This window comes from Chlorocebus sabaeus, chromosome 18, assembly GCF_047675955.1.
Source record: "Chlorocebus sabaeus isolate Y175 chromosome 18, mChlSab1.0.hap1, whole genome shotgun sequence".
NCBI classification, from domain to species: Eukaryota; Metazoa; Chordata; class Mammalia; order Primates; family Cercopithecidae; genus Chlorocebus; species Chlorocebus sabaeus.
In genome coordinates this window covers 5,532,461-5,556,032 of record NC_132921.1, presented here as the reverse complement: position 1 = coordinate 5,556,032, position 23,572 = coordinate 5,532,461, and the positions used below count along the sequence as shown (strand labels likewise).

Below are 23,572 nucleotides of genomic sequence, written 5' to 3'. Positions count from 1 at the left end.
GAGTTCATGATGTCATCCTTTTACCCCACTTCAAATATCAGCAGAATCTATGAAAAAATGAATAGTTTGAGGACACCTACCAATACTATTACAATATACAAAAGAGCAGTGAGTTATAAGGCCAAAACATTTTATAAACACTTAGATTGAATGGAATAAGGAAACATCAGAATATATTTGTGAATTTTCATAATGAATAAAATCTTTTTTTATTTTTGTTTTTGTTTTTGTTTTTTTCTTTTTGAGACGGTGTCTCGCCCTGTCACCCAGGCTGGAGTGCAGTGGCGCGATCTCAGCTCACTGCAAGCTCCGCCTCCCGGGTTCACGCCATTCTCCTGCCTCAGCCTCCCGAGTAGTGGGGACTACAGGTGCCCGCCACCGTGCCCAGCTAATTTTGAACAAAATGTTTAAATTGCTTGACCACTTAGACTTATATTATTAAAAGTAGAAGATTTATACTACCTACCTGAGTCTTATTTATACAGCTACCATAATCATAATTGTATTTTGGGGGTATAAAGATGGCACACAGACCAATAGAACAGAATAGCATCCAAAAATAGACCTGTGCATCTTTTTGTCAATTGTTTTTAAATAAGGCACCATATTTAAAGATAAATTTAACAAATGGTGTGCGAAACCCTAATGATGGAAACGTCAGAACACTGCTGAGAGAAATTGAAGAACACCTGAACAGGGCGATGTACCAAGTTTATAGATTAGACAATTTAATATTATTAGGATTTCCATTTCATTCTCATCGATCAATCCAAATTCCATCAGGCTATTTTTCTTAAAGATGTTGACAAGCTGATATTAAAATTTATATGAAAATTCAAAGGCTTGAAATAAGTCACCAACATTGAGAAAGATAGGAGGATTTACACTTCTTGATGTCAAGACTTCTTATGAAGTTGCAGTAATGAAACTCTTCTGGTATTGGCATCAAGATAGTCAAATGTTTGTCAGTGGAAGACAATGGAGATTACAGAAATAGACCTATACTACATGGTGAATTGTTTTTTTTTTTTTTTTTTTTTACAAAGGAACAAAGGCAATTTAGTTTTTTCAACGTTCTATGTTGGAGCAGTTGGCTATCTATGTGCAATGAAAATGAACTTTGACCCATACTTTGTACCGTATACAAAAATTAACTCAAAATGATTGTAATCTAAATGTAAAACTTAAAACTATATAAATTCTAGAAGAAAACATAGGTGAAAATTATTTCTGACTTTGGATTATCAATGATTTCTTTGATATGACATCAGTAGCCTGATTTATAAAATAAAAAATAACCTGAAAAATTATGTTGATAAATTGAAAACTTTGTAAAGTAAAACTTCTCTTTAAAAGGCACTGTAAACAGACTTAAGATACATGACAGAGAAAGTATATATAAGTGACCAATTTTATAAATAATTTTTATCCAGAATATGTAAAGAACTTTCAAAACACAATCCTGAGAAAGCAAACAACCATTTAAAAATAAATCAAAAAGTTGAAGCAGATATTTCCCCAAAGAATATAAAGGTATGGCAGGTGAGCACATGGAAAGATTCTCGGCACCCTCAGAGGAATGCAGGTGTAAAGCGTTGACTACAACAAGTGTTGGCGGGGATTTGAAGCAAGTCATACATAGCTGGTAGGAATGTAAAATGTTCAGACCACTTTGTGAAACAGTGTGGCAGTTTCTTACAAAACAAAATATATACCTACCATATTATACACATATACCTATCATCCTCCAGGATTTACCCAAGGGATGAGGAAATATATGTTCATATAATGACTGCATGTGAAGGCTCAGAGAAGATTTATTTGTTGTAGTAGCCAAAAATGGAAACAACCCAAATGTCCTTCAGTAGACAAACGGATGATCAAACTTGGTACACCCGTATAATGGAATACTACTCTGCAATGAAAATAAATGAAGTTTTTATACTCATAGTAACATGGATGAGTCAGAAAATAATTATGCTGAGAGAAGGAGTCCAGACAGTAGAGAATTCATACCATAAGTATGTAGGTACATAAATTTCTAGGAAATGCTAACTAATATAATGGTGACAGAAAGCGTGGTGGCTTGACAAAGGGATGAACAGGGAACCGGGAAGTTAAAAGGAGTCCTTTTGGGGGTGATGGTTGTGTTCATGATCTTGATTGTGGCAGAGTTTCATCAATAACAAAACTTACCAAATGGACGTTTTTGTGTGTCAATTATGCCTCATTGAAGCTGTTTAAAATGCTTTATACATTCGGCCTCATATGGGCAGTCTAGACAGATATAAGTCAAGTTAGTAAAATAATTTATGTGTCATTTTATCTAGACCAGTGCTTCCTTTGTGTTTCTGTTTGTCATGTGTACTGCACTTTGACATTGGTGTGCATTAAATTACTATTTATTTGTTTAAATGAACAAAATCAAATCTTATAGATGCTATGTGTGGATGTTCATATGATTTCATGATACAGAATATTCCTGTGTCAAATTTGAATAGCTTCAGCTATTTTTTATTCTTATGCAGTATGAATATCATATATTTTCCATCAAATTAAAGCAAAATCTGCCATCATCATAAAAGTAAATTTGTGTGTAAGTCATTTCAGTACAATTGAGCTGTCTATAGCAATTTAAGTCATTTGACCAGAGGTTTAGAGACTGAGAACAAAGAGTTATTCAAGCAGACCTTGGGTGACCACTTGAATAGGGTACTATAGATGGGATTTATCTTAAAGACAAAAGGCTGAAAGAGACAAAAATCCCTTTCAGTTCAGATTTTTACTCTGCTTGGTATATAGTCTTTAAAAAAAAAATAAGTCAAATATTTCCTGGTAGGATCTGTTAAGTGATATCTTTATGTCATATTCAGTAACTATGCAAAACCATGAATTATTTTATGTTTGCTAGCTGTTCATCTTTTTCCTGGTTATGAGCTCTTGATGAGAAGCATTTGTGTGCTTCTTTCATCTTTGGCAGAGACTTGTTGACAATTACCAGTGTTTAGGCAGTTCTGTCATCATAATGATAAAAGCCACTGGCTATTGAGAACTCTGTGTTAAAGTATACTCTTTCCGTAGTTTTTGTTGTCTTTAATCCTCACAATCACCCTGCATGTTTGGTGGTATTATCCTCTTGATCTTGTTCAAAGGGTCTAACAGGTAGCAAGTGAAATATGGCAAAACTAGGATCAGAATTGAAGTCCATCTGGCTTCATCTAACTACTGTGCTGCACTAAGAGAGAAGATACCACCAAATGGGTTGCGTATGGATTCAGTTAAATGTTACTACAATTATGTGTAAGCAGTATAAATAGACATAGAATGTAGGGCGAACTTCTAAACGTTCTAATATTCAGGACAGATACGGTTTTGTTGATAGCCGAATTGATAGAGAGTAATTTTAAAGTAAGATATTTTACTCCTCATTTTCTAAGTAAGTCAGTATACTCATACAGCAATCACAAAAACATGGAAAGTAAGAAATAACAAGTAGAGTTATTGAACATATGTAAAATTAATCCATCTTATATGTAAAATTAATCCATCTTATATGTAAAATTTGCCAGGAAAAATGTTGAGAACAATATTACTATAGATTTTTTTTTTTTTGAGAGTAGGAGAGTGAGGTTTTTTCTAAATCATTACTGTCTGATACACATGTAATGTGATGTATACATGTATAATACTGTTTCTTTGGGAGGCCGAGACGGGCGGATCACGAGGTCAAGAGATCGAGACCATCCTGGCTAACACGGTGAAACACCGTCTCTACTAAAAAATACAAAAAACTAGCCGGGCGTGGTGGCGGGCGCCTGTAGTCCCAGCTACTCGGGAGGCTGAGGCAGGAGAATGGCGGGAACCCGGGAGGCGGAGCTTGCAGTGAGCCGAGATCGCGCCACTGTACTCCAGCCTGGGCGACAGAGCAAGACTCCGTCTCAAAAAAAAAAAAAAAAAAAAAAAAAAAAAAAAAAAAAATACTGTTTCCTGGTAGCCGTATTTAAAAAAAAGAAAACGTAACAGGTGTAAACATTTTTACAACAGTTAATTTAACCAAATTCAAATTATTATAATTTCTACATCAAATCAATGTAACATTATTAACAATATTTTTGTTATAATCTTTGTACTGCGATTTTGAAATTTGGTATTTTACAATTTAGAACATCTCAATTCAGAGGCTAAATTTTCATCTGAAATATATGGTCTATATTTAGATTTGATAAAAGTTACACTTCAAAAAGTAGATTCACATTCCCAAGCTGTTCCAACCATATTTAAACATTTTTTCAATAGCTCAGTTGAGTATCAGTTTTTACATTTAAATTTACATTAATTAAAATTAAATATCCTTGTTTTCAGTGCCTACCAGCCAATGCAGCTAGTGGAATTAAAAGCTGATAAGACCTGATGATTCTTTGAATGTGTGTGGGATGGGGAGGAATGATTTAAAGGAGAGGGAGGTGTCAAATGAAGGAAGGAAATACTTTGTTCAAGATACCAGTATGCTATTTCACTATCTTCTGTCCTTGGCAAGCCATGAACTTCTCATGGGTGGAATGGTTACATTTTATAAGCACGTTCACACACACACACACACACACACACACACACACAGTCAAGCATCACATAACCTTTTGGTCGATGACAGACCACATACACAATGGTGGTCCCATGAGATTATAACGCTGTCTTTTTACTGTACCTTTTCTGTGTTTAGATGTGTTTAGCTACACAGATACTTATTATGTTACAGTTGCCTACAGTATTTAGTACAGTAGCATGCTGTACAGGTTTGTAGCCCAGGAGGAATAGGCTACACCATCTAGGTAGGTGTGTAGTAGGCTGTGCCATCTACGTTTGTATAAGTGCGTGCAGGATATTCTCACTACAATGCAATCGCCTAATCATACGTTGCTTAGAACCTGTCCCTGCCATTAAGCGCTGCGTAGCTATGTCTGTCTGTCTATTTAACTATGTCTGTCTGTCTACTTACGTGTCTGTTATATCTACACAGGGTTGGTATATTTTAATGTGGTATTAAATATTCTAAATATTTCTTTGGGGCCTCTTTTTACTCAGCTTAATACAGTGTTTTTTTTTGTTGTTGCTTCTGACACTTTTTAAAGTGGTGCCTATTTATAGCTTGATTTTATTTATTTTTCCTCATATCTAATGTTAAGATTTTACTCAGTTTTAAATTATATATTCAGGGTATATCTCTGTTATATGCCTATCCTTGGTTTTAACCTAAGATTTTTTTAGTGGCTCTGATGTCACATGGTTTATTAAACCATTATAAATACAGTGCTGAACCATCCATAGAATTTAGATTCCTGTTTATGTAAAATGAACCTTAACCATATAATCTATACTTTGCTTACGTTCTAATATAGAAACAAAAATCAATGATATCTTCTAATTTTCTCACTCTGAGAATAAATATTCAAATGTCCTAAATGTGTGAAGTCCATTGAATCATATTCTTGGCATTTCATGGAAATAAGTGTTTTTTAAATTGTCAGTGCCAGGTTTATTCCTTCATTTCTAGTTACTATTATTCATCTATAACATTTCTTGATATATTACAGGAGAAAAACCTTTCAAATGCGATGAGTGTAACTTTGCCTCCACAACTCAGTCCCATTTGACTCGGCACAAACGTGTACACACTGGAGAAAAGCCCTACAGATGCCCCTGGTGTGACTACAGGTAATGACTCATCACTGAGCAGTCAAATCAGGTGGGCCGCCATGATGGATTAAAAGCCTGTTAAATCCCAATTAGAAGTATAGTTTTTCTAATCACCATGAATCCATATATTAGGTTGGGAGCTAATTACCTAATTTTAGTGACTTTTAAAAATAAGCTATATTTTAAAGTGGTTTTAGGTTCACAATAAAATGGAGAGGATGGTCCAGAAATGGGTCGTGTATCCCTTACCCCGCACATGTAGAGCCTCTTCCGTTATCAACATTCCCCAGCAGGCGGTCCATGCGTTACAGCCGATGAACCTGCATTGACATTTTTCTCACCCAGAGTCTGTACTTTCAATTGGGATTCACTCTGGATGGTGAACATTCTGTGGGTTCCGACAAATTTATGACATGTCTCTGCTATTATAATATCATGCATAATTTAGTTACTGTTTAAAAAACATAACATTCTTTTCCATTTTCTATAATCTTAACTTTTAGATTTTATACTTTTATCTTACAACTGCTTTTCCACTGATTTTATTGCATTTCTCAAAGTAAGGAAACCATTTTAATTAATCAGTTATTCAACCCATTTATGATGTCTTGTCTAGACTAAAGCACTGATTTATGGCAATGAAGATGATACAAGAAATTTTCCTGCCTTTAAGGATATAGCATAAAAAGTGACTCAATATTTATAAGTAATTATAATACAGATTTGAATGGGAAAAGAGAGAGGCCAGGGGAGTACATAAAGAAGGATTATGTTGAACCCAGGTGAAGTTCTCACAGAGGAGACAGCATCTCAGCCATGGCATAAAAAATGGTAAAATTATTTCCAGGACCCAATCCACGTGTGTTCTGAAAGGATGAGGAGGGGTTGACACCTCGTAGCATGTTAGTGCTGAAGGCATCTTGGAGCTCATGGATGTTCAGTGCACTCACTTGCATCCACAGTGGCCGAGTGATGTCTGCCAGGTCGCAGAGTTACTTAGTGGCGGCAGCGAAGCCGTGGTGCAGAAGAGTATGAGATAGACTCAGACAATGCTAAATCGTCCTCTCAAGTACTTGTTAAGGTATGTGTAGAGAGGCATCGTGGAAGATCAGGTGGAGCATAGAGCTTGCAGCCAGGTCACATTGCACCTGAAGCCTGCAAGAGTGAGATTGGACCCCATGTGGTGGTCTATGGGACCCCACATAGTTTGCAGGCAGCTGAATGACATCTGTCTTAAGAAGCCTCACCTCAATGATGAGAGCCTTCCTTATCCTGGAGCTGAAGATCTCCATTGTGCTCAACCCACATGATGACATGAAATTGAGGGTGTGTCTTTAAATGCAGCCCACTTTTGTTGACTATTATGTATGCTAAGCCTGAAAACTTTAAAAAGTTAGGTTTTTGTGTTCCTGTGGATCTAGCCTATGCATTTAGCAAATATATTGCCATAATTTCTATTATCAGCCACATTATTGCATTAAGTTTTATGTGAAAGGTCATCATATAGTACAGAGATATTACAGATATATTTCATTCATTAATTATTCATTCATTCAACATTTTATGAGTTCTGTCTTCGCTTAACACTGGATTGGTGTTTCTTGGAAATTTGGTAAAATGGTGATCTAATTAGAGGTAGACATAGAAATTCTATGGTGCTTATAATATGGGTTCTTTAAAAAACAAACATTATTAAATGTTCTTTTTCCTTATTAAAGAGATCATGTAGCAGTTGAAGTTCCTGTAAAACACAGAAAAGCAATTAGAAAATTGTAAGAATTTCCTTCCATTTTCCCGCTTACCTCTTAGGATTCTACCCGGTCAGTTTTACTGTATGCATGAGGTTCTTACTGCTGTTGTCGGTGGGGAATTAATTATTTTGTTTCAGTGTATATATATATATATATATATTTTTTTTTTTTTTTTTTTTTTTTTTTTTGAGACGGAGTCTTGCTCTGTCGCCCAGGCTGGAGCGCAGTGACCGGATCTCGGCTCACTGCAAGCTCCGCCTCCCGGGTTTACGCCATTCTCCTGCCTCAGCCTCCCAAGTAGCTGGGACTACAGGCGCCCGCCACCTCGCCCGGCTAGTTTTTTTGTATTTTTTTAGTAGAGACTGGGTTTCACTGTGTTAGCCAGGATGGTCTCGATCTCCTGACCTCGTGATCCGCCCGTCTCGGCCTCCCAAAGTGCTGGGATTACAGGCTTGAGCCACCGCGCCCGGCCTATATATTTTTTTATACTTAAAAAATTATAAATACCTCTCCATGTGAATAATTATTCTCCTACATAACTACTTTATAGTCTTCAAACTTTTCTTTTTAAGCAGCAGGATTCTGATTTCAAACAAGATTATATATAAAATTCCACAAATAAAACAGAGAAAAGCGTTACCCACTTATAAGTAGATTTAATCATTAAAAATCTGTATTTACTTATTGTAACATTAAACATAGCACAAGACTGTTTTGACAAGCCACACATTTTTAAATAGGAGGAGTTGTTGATAACAATTGCCAGTTAGCCGCAGCATCCAGTTTCTGTGTTTGGTATGAGCACAGCACAAGGGTGTCATGAGGAGTGCAAGCCGTGTGGAGAACCTGGGCTCAGCACTGCTTAGCTGTGGGGCCGTGGTCAAACTATTGAGTGAAGTGCCACTTTCTCGTTTGTAAATTGTGGGTTCTTAGTGGACCAGCCTCGTAGGATTATGGTGAATATTAGGTGAGAAGCACTTTGAAGTCACTTAGCCAGAGTCTGGCAGGTCAGTCACTTGCTGAACGTTCACCCTGGTTCTCACTGTCATCTCAGGCGAATGTTTTGTCATGGTTTCAGGTTTTCCCTCACGTTTCCATCTCAGGAGACTGCTCAACAAGTTAATGCAGGAGTGTCAATGTCCTGAAGGTCTTCAGTGTGTTACAGTGTTGTTGTTAATACATGCCAATATGCTTTTTTTTAAAAACAGTTTTTGAAGTAGTTAAAAATTTATTAAATCCAAAATCAATTGTTGGATAATTGCTGAGAATACTTAACAGTTTCAAAATGCCTAGTTTTTAAACTACTGTTTTGAAATGAAATTTTAATAAGTACATGGCCCCAAGTTATATTGATGCACAATAATGAATTTATTAAGGTTTTGGACACATAAGCCATTTTCGGGCTTTTGCCCTGAAAATGCTTATGCCTAAATCTTTGTGCATGTTCCAGATTTTTTAAAATGCATTTCGAAAAGCGCGATTTAAGGCTTTTGATAGTATGGCTGGAAAGGTGGTGATTTTTTTCCTCTGATCAGTACTGTGCTTTGGTAGATTCATTTATGCATACAAGTATTTTACAGTATTTCAGGTTTTCTTGGTTTGAAAATATATTACACTTTTTGCTAAGGTTGAGATCATATTACTCGTCCCATTTTCAAGTTATCTCCCTGAAATAACCTCACTTCTGTTTAGGACTGCATTTGAGCCAGCTGGATCCCATCCATGTTATACCTCTGTCAGGTACTACATTTAAAAGGATGGTATTTTCTAAGTGTATTGTTACTGTTCTCTAAATAAAAGACTTAAACGACATTGAAATCCAGTGATAGCTACCAAATTTCCCTTTGAAATGCTTAATGTGCATTATAAAAGAGTAATTTTTTACCTTTATTTAAAACTTTTGAATAATTGATTATTAATGAAAGTAAATGGACACTTTCTGTTCCTGGGACAGCTTCACCATTCTGCGTACCTGTGAATAGGCTTTCTTTTACTAGTGAACAAAAGGCAAGTTCACCTTGACCAGGAGTATAAAAAATTTGCAAAAGTTTGAATACTTCTGAAGTGAGAGAATATGAATGAAATATGGTTAGAACAGGTATCTTTACTTTCTTGTTGATGAAAAAAAGATTTAAAAATGAACAGATAGTTAAGTTTCCAAATACTGTTTTTGTTGCATATGATAATAGGAACAGGATCCCGTATTTACCTCACATAAATGTATTCTTTCACAGCATAAATAAATTTGAATATGTTATATTTTCATAGATTTAATAAGTCTTTAAGATGATCACATATTTCCTAAGAAGAAAATTATTTAATTTATTTTCGTATTTATCTCACTAGTTTATTTTCATAATATTTTACTGCTCAAAATATGTAACTTCTAGTTTTATGTTTTTATTTGTGTAATATCAATAGATAAAAATTATTCCTGTGGAGTATTCCTGTATTTGCCATTATTAACACTTAATTTACAGGCAGCTTACCATCATTAGAAACTGAAATATTATTTAAATTTCATTTGAAAATGTGTTTCTCATTTTATAAGTTGAACGTAGTGGAGAAATACTAGTAGTTATAATTATTCATGAAAAATACAAATATAGATTTGTTTACAAAAGAACTTTATAATTGGTCTTTTGAACCTGAGGCTATTTTTCAAGTTTGCATTATTAATTTAGGCAATGACATCTCATTCTATTTAAATGTAAACATGTACCCCCTTCATTAGCTTTTACTGTCTAAAATATCCAGAAGTCTAATCCATTACAAATCACTGTATTCAATCATTACTCCAAAACTTTTTTGCCATTTATTACTATTCATTATAATTTCAAAACACAAATTAGATTCATAGCACACTGGTCTAGAATATTATTTCTGTAGCAAATTCTTTAGATTTGTTTCTGCATTAAAATGAAAAAAAATAACATTTTTCTGTGTTTTTATTTTTCTTTGTTACATATCACCTCTGTATTAATGAGAATGAAATAGAAAAAAATTTAATGTGTTATAGTAAGTAAACTTTGGAATAGCATAAAATTCCTACTTTCTGAACATAGGGTTTTTAAATATTGAACTACGTTCTGTTTCACTCATCACACTGGCTTCCACATCAGAGTGGATGTGTTTCACTTTAGTGGCCTCAGTTGGGATTTTGTTTATGTGAAACTTATCTTCCCATTGGCTTCCATTTCTTCTCTATGATTTATAGGGGATATGTAATAAATGCATGTTAAACAGTAAAGCACTGATAAGTCATGAAAAGTCACATAGAAATGCTACCTGTAGTATAAAAATATTAAGGGCAATGCTACATTGCACTTTAAATGATAATTTAGTAAATTGCAGAAAACTGAAATGTCAAGCCAGACTCTGACGGTTTTATCATCTGCATATTGTGTCTCTATTATTGAAATTGGGATAGCATCAGTGCTCCTTAAGTCTAGTTTTGGCCAGAATTTTCCTTAACTGTGTCACTTCCTTAGTACTTCTAACCTTACATACTCTTTTTAAATATTTTTTAACTTTCTACATTTTTCTCTATTTTTCTTCTTTATTCATTGCTTGACATCATAACCCTGAGTAGAAAGTCTGTATCTCGTGGAGCAGAAGAATGGAATCTGCAGTCCCTGCCTCATATGGAAGATTTACCTCGTCATTTTGCTAAATTTGTTGGAAATACACTTTGGGTGTTTTCCCCCCTACTTATGGCTGATCTAGCTCTTAACCAATGTTAATGACTTCTGCGAAATAGTTTTTGATCTCGAGGATTTTTTTTCTTTTTTGGGTGAGGGGAAGTCAAAAGATACTTGAAGTAACATCATAACAGATAGTGATGCTCAACTAGAAATGTGCCTACATTTTGGAATAGTCTCCAGTATCTCTTTGATTTCATATCTAAACATTTTGTTGAGTATTTCTAATCAAATGTCTCAAGTTCTTACACGTGTGACTGACGCAGGGCAAATTTGCTGTTCTTTACCACCATTTGATATATGTATTGACATCCTTGAAAATTTTTGCCAAACGTACTTTAAATTTAATAGAATTTTGTCTGAACTTTGCATATTGCTGGAAGTATTTTTAAGGAAGTTTTAAGATGCAATGACAAAAAAATTGTATTTATAATTTTTATTTCTCCTGAAAGTTGAGTTTAATGTTTTAAACATATATTTATCTAAAATATCTCAGTTATAAAACATGTTTTTCATGTCATAGATAATAGTATACATTTCTATACAATTTTCTTGTATAAACACTTTATGTTGATAATGCACAGCTAAGTAATAAGGCAAGCCTTCTTAGGTATTGTGGCATTAAGAATTCAGTATACAATGGGATTCATTGTTCTGTTCTGCCACTTGTTTCAGCAGCATCCTGAGTTAGGGCGACTCACTCCACAGGGAATAATTTTCTTCTTTTGGATAATCTCTTCAGAGACTTTCCGTTTTCCTTTTGCTTCCTGTGCAGGCTCATAGGCTGTACCAGAAGAAGCAGTGGATAGAACAAATGTAGTTTTGCCCCTGAGTAAAGACAATGAGAAAAAATAGATCTTTATCTCTGTAGCAGTATATTTACCGAGAGAAGTGAAATTATATATACCAAAATGAACAGTACACAATTTTCCAAAGAATCGGAGGTTGCATTTATTTCTTTTGGGTAAATTTGAAGTTCTTAAAGAATAAAGGGATCCCATAAAAATAATCAAAATGAAAGTGTCTAGAATTAATATTAGATATACTTGAGATTTGAAGTAGTTTGATCAATGCTGCAAACCTGGTTTGATCAGAACAGACTGTAAATCAAAACTATTTTTGTCATTTAAAGTACCCGTCAACACGTTTTCATTATGTCATTTATCTCAAGTCTATATATCTTTATATTTTACTCTATTGTAACTGCCAATCTAGTTGATGGAATAAAAATACAAATGTCCCAGCCTGAAAGATTACTTTGAAAGCCTAAAATTCCACTTCCTTTCCAAACTTTGCTTAGACTAATAACGATTCCAAGGCCTTCTTCAAATTGCGATGAATTTCTGGAAGACAAATGTGTCCACTGAACTATCTGTGCAGTGCTTGTTCCTGGTCGCATCACCCCTTCCTGCTCCTCACCTGCACACAGTTCAGCCAGCCACAGGTAGGTGTCAGTGTGGTGGCTGGTTTGCGAAGCTGTTTGGCCCTGGCAAGCATAAAGATTGCTTTGAAAGGTTCTCCTAGCTTGTGTCGTGATGACACTTGATGCCGGTGTACTCTCTCTCACTCGGGAGTAGAAGCTCCTGGCAAGTTTAGGCGGGATTTTTTTGAGGGGTTCACCAACACAATAAAATGAATGTCGTCTTAATTGTATCATCTGTTCAGACATTCTGTAATGAAGTGTGAAAGTTGTACCATGTATTAATCTATTCTTCCTTTTTTCAGACAGTTCTTTGCAGCAGAACTTGAGTTCTTCCTGAATGAAATATGTCCTATTTTTCTTTGCCCATTTCATTGGTGAATTTTATCTCATCGGTTCTAATTTTTTATTTGGTTTTGTATTTTCTGTAATGTTTTTTATCTAGTGTTACTTTCATATTCAGCTTGCTTTATTCATGATTTTCTTTCTTGCCCTCTAACACACAAGTACATCGGCTTTTTAAAATTTTTGTTTCGGCCTAGGAGGCTCTGTGCTGATATAGCACAAGCATTTACACTAGGCCTTTAGTTAATATTGTTACATTTTAATCTCAAAAAAAAAAACACCAAAAAAACCTCATTTAAGTAAAAGATCTTACAAACTTGAAAACAAATAGATTCCACAGCATTAAAAATTATACATTGGTTCACATGTCTTTAAAAGAAAAAGAATCAGAGATCCTACTTTTTGTTTATCAATTACAAATAAGTTGCTTTGTTTGTTGATGTAGCTTAAATAGGCATTGAGATCACAGATTAATTAGAAGAGTCATTTTGAACACAAAGTGACCATACATTCCCTCTGCTATCTCTTTAAGTAGAATCCAGATAAACATGTTTATTAAACCTGCTGTTGTTGAATCCCAAATCCAGTCATTATAAAAGGACCAAAGCTATCTTTGGGGATGGTCTTTCTACAAGGAATTACTATGGACAGTCCCTTGGGTAGTAGTTAGATATATCTGTATATAATGTGGAAGAAAGAAAGGCCTTAGAGATGAAAAAAAATAGAAAATTTTTTGGGCAATAGTCTCTTGCATAATAAGTTATTCCTTAGACACTAGAGCTATTATCACACAACAAAACACTTTACTATGTAACTATCTGTATCGTCTAGCAATAGAAGCTCTTACAGTGTAGCTTATTAGGAAAAGTCTCTAATCTCCAGGAGGAGCTGACAGAAGTCAGAATATCACCTATGCATCCCTACAGTGTGGAGTGGATGAAGCCTCAGTTGTGGATCTGAGAGAAAATAACACAATTTTTGCAAGTACTAATAGTAGAAAATAACACAACAGAGTAACTTTGGAGTACATAAAAGTTTGACCAGTTTTCACTAATTCGGTCAGAATGCTAAGATACTAGTTATTTCATTTTATTTTCAGCTTCTTTGTTTCCACGTATTCTGAAATATTGCCTGCCTGGAGCCTGTAGAAAAAATGTGAAAGAAAGACAGAAAGACAAACTTGGAACATTTGGAAAATGGTGATGCCGTCGGTTTTATGAAGCAGAGGAAGTCAGAGCAGCTTATGTATCAGTGTATCTGACTCATTGCACTCCCTTTAGGATAAGACGCTGCTTCTGTGTGGTAGCATTTACTGTGTATATTTTGGCTTGTCCTTAATAATTTCTTCAAGACAATATTATATTTTTTATAAATTTTACATCTTTATCTTAATTAGGGAATGGAACACAAATTTTTTGTTGAATTTTTTTCCTATTCATATTACTTAACTATATTTATGAGAAGTTCTAGAAAAAGAACTACTTCTGAGGTTTTGTTTTGTTTTGGTAAGACAATGTTACGCTGTTGCTAACTGCAGAACTGCAAGTGAGCAATAATTCAAATAAACTAGAATTTGTTATTTAATGACATAATATGTAACCTGATACTTTTCTCTTTGGAGAATTTTAACCTAATTTGATCATCCGTCTTACTCTTTAAACTTTACTCTTTAAACTTTAATCTCTTATTTTTAATTATTTTGGTCTGAATCTTTCTAAACAAACTAGTCCTCATTTTGTATCTTTAATATTAGCTAGGGCACCATTTGGAGATCTCTGTGTAGGTCTTGAGTATATGTTGATTAATTTGACATGGTATTTTCTTTCAATACATTTTGTTTCTTCATCTTAAATTACAACTTTTAACACATACATGAAATGTCATAAAACAAGATTTTTTCCATTGAGAGAATACATAAATTTCAAATGTTGTGCTTAAATATGAAAATAATATTTTGGATTGAATTATTTGGTGGAAAAGTGGTTGACATTTGAATTTCATAAATTTGTTCCAATCTAAAAACCTCAGATATCTTTGTGTTAAAAGTAAGACTATGTTCCATTCTGTACTCCCAAATTACACTTTTCCTTTGATTTCAGGTTCTCTTTTTCACGTGGATAAGCCTGGATTGTAGGTCCCGTGAGATTCTGTGGTAAAAGACGGCAGGAAGTCTGTGTGGGTTGCTCTCCACTGTCCATGCTGGATGGTCTGTTTTCCTCCAAAAGCAGGAGGGAGACAGTGCAGGATGCTGAGCGGGAAAGTGACATAGTCACACTTAACTTTGCAAAATCACCTGTGCAGGACAAATAATGAGTCAGAGAGGGATCCAGTAGAAGATGGGAGACCATTTAAAAGACAATTGCAAAGGTACAGGCAGAAAATCACCTTAAACTAATGCTGTGATGGAAGGGCAGAGAGTGGCAGGTTATGGGAGAGAGAACCAGTGGACCTGTGGGCCCAGTGAATGCACTGAGGGGAGGGTGACAGAGAGCCACACGCCATCCTTCAGGTGTGCTGGCCAGGGCTGCTGGGTGAGTGACCATGCCAGTCAGGGAGGTCCTCTTTCCTGGAGGGGGATATCCTTTAGGAAAAGGATGGTCTGGGATGAGCTGCCCATGAGATGCCCATGTGATGTCCAAATGAAACCAGGTCAATAGGTGCAAAGTTCAGTACTAATCTATGTAGAACTTGATGTGATTGATGTTTTCCTTGGAAAATGTGGAAAATGAAACAAGCAGAGAGGCAAATAGCCTGTATGAGAGACAGAGAAGCAGGCTCACGGACAGGGGAGGGACCTCCAGGAAAGAGAGGTGCATGCACCAAGCAAAGAGTGGGCAGCGTGCCAGGTGTTGAGTGAAATAGGAGAGTGCAGCCTGCCAGCCACAGTCACTAAGAGTCTCAGGTTCTCTTGGGAAGACCAGTTTTAGTAAAGTGGTGAGAACAGAAAACAGGTAAGTGGACAGAAGTGCAGGAATGATAAGCTTGCCTGTTGCCTTGTGTTCACAGAAACTGCCTTGAGGCTGCTCTGTGAAAACACTGGGCTAGAGGGAAAGACAGAGAGTGGCAGCTGAAGGCAGGTAGACGGATGCATACTGTCTTTGTGTTGGCATTCATCGTTCACTTAAAATCACTTTCTGAAATTTACGTAAATGTGTATATGTCCATTGAAACAGTGAAGCTGAAAACTGCATCATTCGTGATGGCTAGTACAGTGTATACATGATTAGGGTTGGTGAAGCAGGGGCCACTGCTAATAGTTAGATCCTCTGAGGACTTCTGGGAACACTCCGAGTTGAGCCAGTGCCTCGCTGTTGTCCTGTGGGTCCTCTCTCTGCACATGGAGAACTGTGGCTTCAGGCCTTCCCTGTCATTTCATGTGGCTATGATAACTAACCTTTTGGGGGTACTGCATGGCACCACTTTTTATCTTCGTTGTGGCTGGAGTTTTGAATCTAGAAAACAGGAATGATGTAATGGTATAATCTGTCTCCTCCATTCCTATACACCCCACAAGTTGGGGTTTTATTTGCCCCATATGGAGAATTCTTACAAAAGCCTATGTTGCTTCAGCTATGTTTCATTAATTTAACAAGTTGCTTGCTGCTAGCTAACGATTTAGTGTAATCATTTAACACACACTCACTTTAAATATAGTCTTTTAAAGTGTGACGTCTTTTCTGTAACTTATTTTACACAATTTTTGCTCTTGTCTCAGGTTTTTCTAAGATCAGTAAGTCTAACAGGACACTCTAATGACATCATAAGCCAATTGAAGAGCACCCAGTCATTTCTCTTGATGACACCTGACTCCTCCTGTCTCCTGCATGTGTTTACAGCCGTTCAATTTGTTTTCACCTATCTTTTGTTCAGCTTATTCCGAGTAGTTATGAGCATCATGTTACATTTTTACCAAGCACAAACTTAATTCTATGTTTTCTGTGTTCTTATGTGCTAAAATTTCTATTGAAGGGACTGTTTTAAATTGTTCCCTACCTTCTTCAGATTACCATTGTTTTCTAGAAATATGTAATTCTCTTCGAGTGTGTCCTACAAGAGGAATGTGATAATAAGGATCCTGGTGGTGAAGTTAGTGTATGTATAATGTGAACAGGGAAGGCGAACATATCACCCTGTAGGCTGAGATAGGGAACGTGATTTGGTTCCATGACTTAGGGTGCATTATAACTGCTGAGTATTGGTGTCAGTTGTATTAAACCACTAAAAAGTGGAAATAAGTCATATATATGGCCCTACAGGTTGATGGATGCTATTTTTGCATTCACTAGCATTTTGTATGGGTTTCCTTTGATTCTATTGGAATTTTAGCTGCTTCATTTCATTATGAATTATGATTACCACAAGATTGTTACGGCTGCATCTCCATTTTAGGTTTTAGATTGTTTTTCAACCTTAAAACTAACGATGTATTTCCCTTTGCAAATTGAGGTAGTTCTGTTTTGTACATCTTCTCTCAAACTTGTGGCACCATTTTTTGCAAGTACAAATAAAGATGGTAGAAATAGTCACCACAGTGCTCCTAAAGTAGGTTACTTCTAGCATCGGTGACAGTGTTTTGTTACATTGTGAGGAAGCCTCTCTGTACTAGGCTAGGGTAGCATTTCTAAGATAAAGAGACCCGGAAGACTCAGAGTGGGAGTGGCTGTGATGAGCAAGTGTGTCATCTGGAACCATCCTCCCAGGCCCAAGGGCCCATGTGCCCACGCCTGAGAAATATATGGCCAATACCAGCATATATATATTTTTAATTACATGTTCCTTCCAATTAATGATTTCTGTGTGGCCTTTGAAAAATGATGTTATTAATGTAATGATTATACAATCCAGCTCTTGTTGAGTTATGTGTATGTACTTGTTCTTAACTACACATGCACACACATATATTATTACCTTCCTTGCATCTCTTTTTAACAAAACAATCTTTTAAAACACTATGTCCTCATGTAAAAAACAGTCAACACAAGGTTTCAGTTTTATTTTTAAGGTTTTTTTTTTTTTTTTAGTTTAAAAGTGGAATATATGTTTTCCTTAGCTGTAAAAGCACAATCAAGGCAACATGATAAGTGAGTCAGTGTTGTAAAAGTAAAACTAATTTTGCCTTCACTCACATGAGCTATAGAAGGAGGAAGCTTTATTGTCCCTGGGAAGGTGATAAGGCAGAGTAATTGTATATTATACTGTCCTGGAACATCTGCCTGAAGACTGTTGGAGCAATTCATCTATCATGGACGATACAGCATGTTTTGTCTTTTTGCTTTAACCCGTCCCCACTGCTGGCCTGCGCGAAGGTTTTGATAGGGACTGCGCCTGGGCCGGGGCTCACATTAATCAGTCCCCTTGTTCAACACTCCAGCTGACATAATTACAACCTGCGCACAGCAGTTATTCAAGTCGAGTCCTTGTCACTCGTGGTGCGAAACTACACAGCTCAGATCCCGGAGGAGATTGCCTTATCACACAGAACAAGGGCTCGCAGGAGTCGAAGAGAATAGAAATGGGAAAATGTCTTCCGGGAGTACTATATATTCCTTTAAAATAAGACGTTTGAGAGACTTACAAGGGACAAAGGGAAGCATTGTGTGCAGGGACTGAAATGAACCAGTTATTATTTTTAAATGGATTACATGGAGCATTTTTGTAAAAATGGACATAGATTATTAAATAAATTCAGTGGTCCCTCATCATCAGTGACTCTTCTCTATTACTTTTACTTCAAAGGTGATCACAGAACTTTCGCATTATAAAAGGTTTACATTTTCTTTGTACAACTCAATAAAATTAACAAAGCGTGCATTTTTCGTCTAATACTCAGCAACTATAGACTTAGGGAGCTCTGTACAGCATAGAGTTAAAGCTAGGAAACATTTTTTCAAAAGACTTTTCAAAGATAAGTAAGTTCACTCTTGCCTATGGCAATGTAGTCTAAATATTGGACTGGCAGAGCCTCCAGAAAAATGAACTCTCTTATCATATGTTGCACCTCCCCTCTCTACCTCTCCATGGGGTGGATCACCCACCAGTGCCTGCAGTGTGCCAGGTGTGGAGGACGGAATCTCTCAGACACTTACAAGGTATTTAAATTTTATGGCAGCCCTTGCCCCACCCTAATAGCCTAGGTGAGTCTAACAGCTTGTTGTGACTTAGGTGACCAGGCCTGCCAGACTGCCCACTAAACTGCGCTCCTATACATGAGTGCCAAAAGTTATTGTTTTAAATCTAGTCTTTTTCCCTTAGACATTATTAGATTGTCCCAAGTAAAGTCAGGTTCTGGCTTGAACTATCAGAAATACTGTGAAACATACTGCTGCTTCAGTAAAAATTTTACCTACATCACCTTAAATTTGAAAAACTGTCAACTAGAAAAATACAGTAAATTATTCATATATACACACATATATATGTAAATACTTAAATTGCTTGATTTGTAAAGTAATATTTTTTCTACACAACTTACTTCAAGCCAAAGTTGTATGTGTATAGAGTTCATGTCCTTTTTGGGAATATATTTCTGTCTACCATTTTTATTCTACCTAACCGTTTCTAAAAAAAATGATGGCTTGGATTTTTAGAGGTTGGTTAGGCTCCTTTTTTCTGGTGTATTTCCTTAAAGATAGATACTTTTTTCCTCAGAAGGTTTTCATCCATCTGCCTTTTCTGGTTTTGCAACACCTCACTTTGCTACACCTAGCTTGTTAACAGAAATGGAAAGAATAAAACTTTTCCTATGAGGGAATAAATATGTGGTAATGAAGAGTTCGGGGGTTTGGGGGTCTATATTTATTTCAGAATGGTAAGATAAAAATGAGAAGAATTTCTGCTCTGCCATCCAGGCAGGAGATTAGTGAAAGGAAGTGATTCAATATGTAAGGCTAATTCTGCCTTTTTATTTTCAGATTCTGAGCATCAAGCAATATTGAATAGATTGAAAATATTGCTTGCTGCTCAGAATATCAACTTTGAAAAAATGTTTTGGTAGTCACATATGTTTGGGAGATACTCTCCATATTGTGTCCCTTATCCACCCCCTTCACACTCACAGTAATCAGCATATTAAAGACTCGGAGAATCCCTTTAGTCAGGACACACCTCTAGTTTTGTGTACTGATATTCATCAGACTTCTGTGGCCACGAAGGCCCTTTCCCCAAAGCCCTATTAATATCCTGCTGGATTATTTGTATTTCACCAGTAAAGTCTGCTGCATGTTTTTAGCTCAGAGACTTGAGCATGTTCGTTCTTCATCTCCCATTGTAAGGCATGTAATAATTGGGAAAATTTACTAAGTTTTATTTTACTTCTGTGAGCATTTAGCGTGGTGAGGATATCAGAGAAAAATCTTCCAGTTGCTCTGTGTCCCTCACACAGTTACTTTCTCTTCTTCTTTATACCAGCAATGTATCAGTGTATGATGATATGAAACGGTGAATGAAATGTGTTTTTTCTCTCTGGGGCTCAAGAGAAAGAATCAGGGAGAAATCCAGGGTCTCCAGGGCTTGCCCTTGCTGGAAGACCTGCCCTCCGTCCCGTGCTGTGGGTGACAGGCCAGCTCGGCCTCGTGTTTGAATCACTGCACAAACTCAGAGTCAGTGGGACTGTTCCGGAAATGCTAAATTCTGAAGAATTCATTTGGGTTTCTGAATGAAAAAATTCAGTGTCACTTCCTACCATTTCTTCCTTGTGATTTTCATTGTTCCTTGTGGAGTGGAGGGCAGAAAGGAAGATGTTAAAGTTGGTGCCAATTCTTATTGGTTGTAGATAATATGATCGGAGATTAGAATAGAGTTGTAATTTAAGTGGAAGGGAAGGTGGGAAACATGAAAGGTGAACAAAGCGTGGGGAGTTATTCTCAGTCCTGAAACAGAAGGAGCAAGTGTAACTCTGGGTGAAAATCTTACAAGATAAATATATCCAAAGCAGTGGCATATCAATATGTAAGTTTGCTGTTAACATAATTTGAAATCAGTAGAAGTTAGAAAAGCATTTGGAATAATGTGGAAAGCAAGACAATTTTAGGCCATTAGCAGTTGAAGAGTCACTGAAGGGCAGATGCAGCAGTCCTCTAAGTGGACACGGTGAGTTTTCAACCTTTTCAAAATGTTCATGTTTTCTTTTATGCAGCACAGCACAGCTTTTTGTTAGTGCTTTTAAGGTACATAACTTGTTTGTCTTGTAAAATCGCATCCCCTTTGAGGGCATGACCACAGTGATTTGTTTTTAGGCTTCTTTTTATGTAGTATCTACTAAATACGTTTTAAAAATTCATTTTGAAAGTAAAAAGTCAATACATAGGAAGGTAGACTTCTCTTGTAACCTATATACTTTCCATCTAAACCGAAGCAGTAATCAGGCTTAAATTATTTGTCTTCTGAAGTGCCTACGATTGGCTCTGAAAGGCTGGCCTTGCTCCCAGATGTTTAGAACAGCAGCTGGATGTGCACAGGTTTCCTGTGGGTCACAGACAGGCCAGTGCAGCGACCGCCATTCGGGAACCTCTCAGAGGCACGCGAGAGCCTGTTGGCTGCTGGTGCAGAGAGCGCATGGGGACACCTGGACAGCCCCGTGACTTGGAAGCAGGGGAGTTTATCCTCTCAAGGGTGGTGGATGAGACCAAGAATGCATCAGTGTTCATCCACTTCTGTGCTAACTTACAAGTTTCTTTCTCTTATGGGGCACTGCGCTGTTTTAGAATCACTTTATATCACATAATAAACATGAGCAGAAATATAACTGAGAAATGGAGAGAAAAAATTCAATGTGCATCAATTTGTCCTAAGAACTAGTTTCAGAGAATTGAGATTTCTGAAACGCAAGAAGTAATGAGTAAATAATCTAATGGAAATTGTCCCATTCAATGAATAGCTATCAGTTATAATAAAGGAAAATAAAATTCATAAGATTTGGAGCAAGGTGATCCAGAAACTCTCCAATTAAAATTTCCTGTTGCCGAAAATGTCCAAAGGATTGTATTTTGTGATTACCTCAGATTGCTATAAACTCTTTTTATCAGAATAAAAAAAGAGACTTTGGGAATTCTGTATGTAGTGTAATAGTGTAATGTGGTGCCATTATTTTTAAATATCTGGTTTACTTAAACTCTCTTAACATTTACAGGTTTTGTACATTATTATTACTATTTGGAGTCAGAGTCTTGCCACCATACCTGCATTGCCGGCACCTCTTTCTTCCCACCTTCCTGCAGTACTAGGCATGCCTGTCTTTTTGTCCTGCAGATGTCCTGAAGACAGCTTCTGAGTGTATAGGCTGCATCTGGTGTTTGTAAAGGATAAAGAAGTTAGCTCCATTCCCCACCACACCCTCTCCTCTCTTCCCTGTTTTGATTATAGTATTCCTTCTGGTTTCCTAGAGATTACAGCTTGAGTTTCCTCATTTAAACCTTTTGCTAAATTCATCAGATTGACTCCTCCCTGTGTAAACACGAGGATCCCGGCACGTAAGCGCATCCACCTCTGCCACAACTGTCAGCTGTGCCGCTGTGCTGTGGTTTGTCAGGTTTACATTACTGGAAATGCTGTACAATCCGGGTGTTTTTCAGATAGACGTTTGGTCATATTTGCTTTGTATGTATAACACTCAAAAGATATTTTAATGAATAGCCAAAATGATTCAAGTGCACTAAGCAAAACGAAGGTTTCCTTGGACTTGGAAATCCTTCAATAAAAATAATTGTCGTCAGTTGTTTACTAGGCTTCCTTTGAATACACATTTAATACATTTGTATCTCTATATGTATAAATATATGTATTTTCCATGTATACATTTTATCTGTACACGCATGTGCATGTATTTCATATATGTGTGGGTATATATGTACACACATACTCCATGTGTATATGTATATATTTTATATGTGCTTATATGTCTATATGTGCATGCACACTGTATGTGAATATATTGTGTGTATGCATATATGTGCACATATACTGTATGTGTATACATATATGTTTTATATGTGCCATAGATGTATGTGTGTGTGCACACACATTGTATGTGTATATGTATATGTGTGCACACATACTTTGTGTATATATACATTTTCTGTATACATATATGTGTATATGCGCACACATACCATATGTATATATTTTCAAAAAGCTGAAAGGATCCATATCTACATGTATCTGGGACTTGATTTCTTTTTAACTTAATAATGTATCCTGTTAGTCTTTCCATGTTCATAAGAGCTACCTTATTCTATTTAATGGCTTTTGTACAAGAAGTAAGGGTGAATGCCCAGATAGTACACACACCAAGCTTTCTTCCGCAGGGTTTACTGAGAGAAACTCACAGAGGCAGTGCAACAACTGTTGCTCCTCTTCTCAGTTTATCCCAATAACCTGCTGCATTCTGGAGCAACATGCAAGAATTTTGTGGTGCCGGACATCAGATTCTGGGGAAGTGTCTGGCTCTTAGGCTGTGGGACTTCTAAGCTTCACAACTGGAGAAGATCCAGCTCCTCCATGCCTCTGAGGGTGTGTTTACAGGTGAGGTTGAACGGTCCTGTGACCTGGCCTACCAGATCTCTCACCTTGTTCTCACATCAGTAACCATACGTGGTTGGGGAAATGGCTTCTCTTTCCCCTGATCAGGCCATGCTCTCCCACCATTCAGCCAGGATGTGGTTGAT

The 23,572-nt window shown here is 36.5% G+C and overlaps 1 protein-coding gene across 2 annotated transcripts in view; it reads left to right on the top strand.

Moving 5' to 3' along the window:
- ZNF407 (zinc finger protein 407) overlaps positions 1 to 23,572 on the top strand; it is a 461,011-nt gene that overhangs the window by 276,407 nt on the left and 161,032 nt on the right. For both annotated transcript variants that reach the window (XM_008013765.3, XM_073006236.1), the window contains one exon: positions 5,592 to 5,712. In XM_008013765.3, the coding sequence (XP_008011956.3) occupies positions 5,592 to 5,712 (121 nt within the window). The remainder of the gene's footprint in view (positions 1 to 5,591; positions 5,713 to 23,572) is intronic.